This window comes from Antechinus flavipes, chromosome 6 (assembly GCF_016432865.1).
Source record: "Antechinus flavipes isolate AdamAnt ecotype Samford, QLD, Australia chromosome 6, AdamAnt_v2, whole genome shotgun sequence".
NCBI lineage: Eukaryota > Metazoa > Chordata > Mammalia > Dasyuromorphia > Dasyuridae > Antechinus > Antechinus flavipes.
The window spans coordinates 242439881-242444033 of record NC_067403.1 but is presented as its reverse complement, the minus strand read 5'-3'; the positions used below and the strand labels follow the sequence as shown (position 1 = coordinate 242444033).

General features: G+C 33.4%; 1 protein-coding gene across 1 annotated transcript; it reads right to left on the bottom strand.

Annotated features, from left to right (window-relative positions):
* Positions 1 to 2924: 2924 nt before the first annotated feature.
* On the bottom strand, positions 2925 to 3940 carry LOC127541877 (vomeronasal type-1 receptor 4-like). The gene has a single exon (XM_051967181.1). The coding sequence runs from the start codon at positions 3934 to 3936 to the stop codon at positions 2974 to 2976; it is 963 nt and encodes a 320-aa protein (XP_051823141.1). The 5' UTR covers positions 3937 to 3940; the 3' UTR covers positions 2925 to 2973.
* Positions 3941 to 4153: the final 213 nt, after the last annotated feature.

Genomic DNA, 4153 nt, shown 5'->3' with positions numbered 1-4153 from the left:
GAAGCTTGGATTTTGTTCTCTGTTTTATTTTCTTTTGTTTTTAAAAGTTTGAAATGGCTTGACAATAGCCAATCAAAAAGCAATTAGCATAACAAGTACTAGACTCAGAACATCTGAAGCAAACTTAAGTACTCTTCACCATTTTGCCATAGGGTATAGGTAGTAATACCACATATCCTGCCAAATTGGCTCAAAGTGTTGCTTATTTTGACTGAATCGATCACTCTATTCTGCATCTGCTTTCTCTCATTTTCTCTCTCCTCTTACAACCCCATCTCTCATCATTTCTCTTAAAAATGCCTTCAGAATTAGGCTGTTTTGGTGATTAAGGAAGTACATTTTTTAAAAAATTGTTTTTCAGAGAGAAAAAGTATAAAGCAAATGACTGGCTTTTACCTAGATCTAAAAAAGAGGTGGCAACAAGACACATGAGTAGGATTGTAGAAATTTCTAGTAAGAAAAAACAAAATTTAAAATTTCAAACTGATACTATTTCTGAAGTATTAGCAGATCTATTATATGGATTTACTTAGATATAATTATTATAAATTATATTTATATTTTATTGATTATATATTATGTAGACATAATAGATTATATAAACATGACAGATCATATTATGAGTGTATTAAATTTGATAACAATTAAAATGTCATCCTTCTATGAAGGTTAATTCCATACCTTGGAATTTTTACCAACTTTCAGTAACTGGTTTCCTGTTTTCTCTTAGCCACAAAGTTTTGGACAGAAAGGCCCATATACAAGGGAGCTAAGTTTTGAGAAAATAAAATAATTATTTTCTAATTAAACAAACATCACTTTGCTCCAATATATTTTTTCTGAATAAAATGTTTAGACTAAGAGCTTTTCTTTATTTTTTTAAACTTTACAATTCCATGGTTCCATGATTTAGCACATTTTCATTTTTAGGTCTTAATGAATGGGGATAAGGCTCTTTTCTTTCATAAGAATTACAAAAATTGAGGATCTGGGAATCACCTTTTATTAGAACAAAGGGAGTGATTGGTAGGTCACATAGGTTAAAAAACATAGTTATATATGGAAATACATCTATATATCTATATATATATATATATAGACTTGTATATGTATGTGTAGGTTTACTTCTCATATATCTGTATCTATATATCTTTGTATATACATATGTTGATGTGTACATTATATATATATATATATACATTCAATTATGTATTATATATATATACATATATATGTATAGTGGTTTGTATCTTTAGAATTAATCATCACAATAATAAAAATTAAGCCAACAACAAAAGCATATAAAAATATTTTTTAGCAACAAGATGACTTTTGTGACTGGTCTCTGAAGAGGGAGTGAGGTTGAAACTGGTGTTATAAATATGTTGGACTTGCCAGAGGTATCTGTAAAAAACCTACACCATGTAGCCATTGGTACTGTTCATGAACTCCATAACCACTGCATCACAAAGTGACCTTCAAATTATAAGTTTTGCAGAAGTCCTGTCATTCTAATATATAGAACAATATCATTGGCTCCTATTCAGCTTACTGTTTGTGTTATTCCTTATATTGGTCACAGAGTCACAACAACCTCTGTGGACAAATTAAGTATCTGTATTAAGATGCAGAATAAAACAATGCACTTTGGAGTTCTACATTTAAGCTCTGCTCATATGAAAATTCCAGAACTGATAGTGATGGCCCAATAGATGCTTAGGAGGCAGGTAGAGGAAAGAGAAACACTGAGACAATCTTTGTAGATAAATTAAGATTTTACATTCAATGTCACCTATGAAGACTGGCCAGATGCAAAGCTGGATTGAACTCCTTTTTGATGTAGATGGAATTCCTTTTAAGGAGAATTATCACAATGTAGGAAAAGGTCAAATAAATCAAAATCAGATGAAAGTTTCTTTGACTAGTGATAAAATTGGAGCCATATAAATAAAGGAGTAAAAAAAAATTGCAATGATAATCTGAAGCACATTGAAAATGCACATGATATTCCAATAAAATACGTTCCTTATCCTCTTGAACAGGAAAAAAAAAATTTCTATCCTAATCTTGATCAGAATGACAAAGATATTGTTTTCAAAATGTTATTTAAATCTTAAGTAGCCTAGGAAGGAAAAGAATCTGTTATAAAATCAGGAATTCAAAATGAAAAGTAATGCTCTCCACACCATTTAAATGAACTTCAATTTTGTTTGTTAGAAGGTATGAGATTTTAGAAAGTTCATTTTTGATTTCCACTGCCAAGATGGTAGAGTGAGGAAGGAACTCCCTAAAGCCCTCCCAAACACCCCTCCAAACAAATTCCACATGGCCAAAGAACTAAAAGCAGAGAAGCAGGAAAGAAATGATTCATCGATCTGAGAGAAGCAAGGTCTCAGAACAGCAACAACCAAACAAAAGAGGGCCTGAAGCAAGGATCCAACCTCCAGGAATCCTGCAATAAGACTCTATCCCCCAGCAAGGCAGCAGTTCCCAAGGCAAGCCAGCAATCTGCAGGAATAGTAAGGCTCCACTCCAGTACATGCCATCAGCCAGGCCTTGCCTCCATTGATGAGGATCAGTCCCTTGAGAGAGCAACATGTATAACCTTCAATCCTAGAGACTAGCCAAAAGCAAGATCCCTCCACTAGGGCCAGACAATTGAGAGGTCTTGCTTCCTGAGCAATATACAGTATCAAGACCACCTGCTCCTAGGGAAGACCAGAAGTAAAATCTTACAGAGAGGGGAGACTAATGAGGAAACACCATTCCTTAGTACTAGCCAGGGAAAAGACCACCCAGCCATTGCAAGCCAGCAGTGAGGTCCTAAAGGCCAGCATGTAAAAAAAAAAAAAAGTACCGAAATTGTCTTAAGTTCATCATTTTCTATTTATTGAAAGCTGATTCTTTGGTCTCATAGCCTCTTTTTCAGAAAACATGTGACTACTAACCATTAAAATATCATGACTATATGATTTAAGACATGTTTTTGATTTGTTTTGCTTTTTTTCTCAGACTTTGATTAGACTTTCTAATCATTTTGAAAGCATAATAACAATTGGGAATCTGGGAGTCATTACTGATTAAAAGATAGGGACTGATCGTTGGGTAACATAAAGAAAAAACAACAGAAGAATAAATTAACCATAGGTTTGTGTCTCTGGAATTATCCATCACAATAATAAAAATGGAACTAAGTGAATAAAAGCAAATAAATAAGCTCATAAGCAAAAGGATGACTTTGGTAGCTCTAGTCTCTGGGGAGATACTGGAGTTATAGTTAGCATTATGAATGTGTTGCACTTGCCAGTGATGTCTGTACAAAACAAGCACCATGTAGCCACTTGCAATGATCATGAATCCCATGAACACTGCATCATAAAGTGACTTCAAGATAATAAATTTTGAGGTAGTCAAGGCATACCTATCTATAGAACAATATCCTATGTCTACACTCAGATTACTCTTTGTATTATACTTAGTGCCAGTCACATACAAAGGCACAATTCCATCTATCAACAGATTGAGTACAAATATGCAAACAGAAAATGAGACAATATTCTTGGGGAATCTGGCTTTCAGCTCTGTGCATATAGGGTTATGAGAACTGATGGTAATGGCCTGAAAGACACTAAGAAGGCTGGTCGTACAAAGAGAAATACCTCGGAATACTCTTTGCAGATAAATTATGATTTTACAGTCACTATCACCCAAGAAAAATTTCTGGATGCAAAATTGGACTGACCATGGAATTCCCCTCAAAAGAATTAACATGATGTTGGAAAAGGCCAAATTGATGAAAAGCAATTCGATGGGTCTCATTCTTTGATCGGTGATTATATTACATCCAGATGAATAAAGCAGTAAACCATTCCCAAATATTCCAATTACTATCAGAAGCACATAAATAATACATAGAACACTGTCATAAGAATGCATTCTTTCTAGTCTTCTACAGAAAAAAAAATGGCAGCCTGATCCAAAGTGACCTGGAAAAGAAGAGAGGATTCTGTTGTAAAAACAAATAATTTTAAATGAGATTCCAAATTCTACTCATTATTCACATGACAAACTTTGTTATATAGATATAGTTTCAGAAAATGCTTTCTTCATACCAGATTTTTTTTTGAGGTTGAGTATTCTTTGTTATTATAAA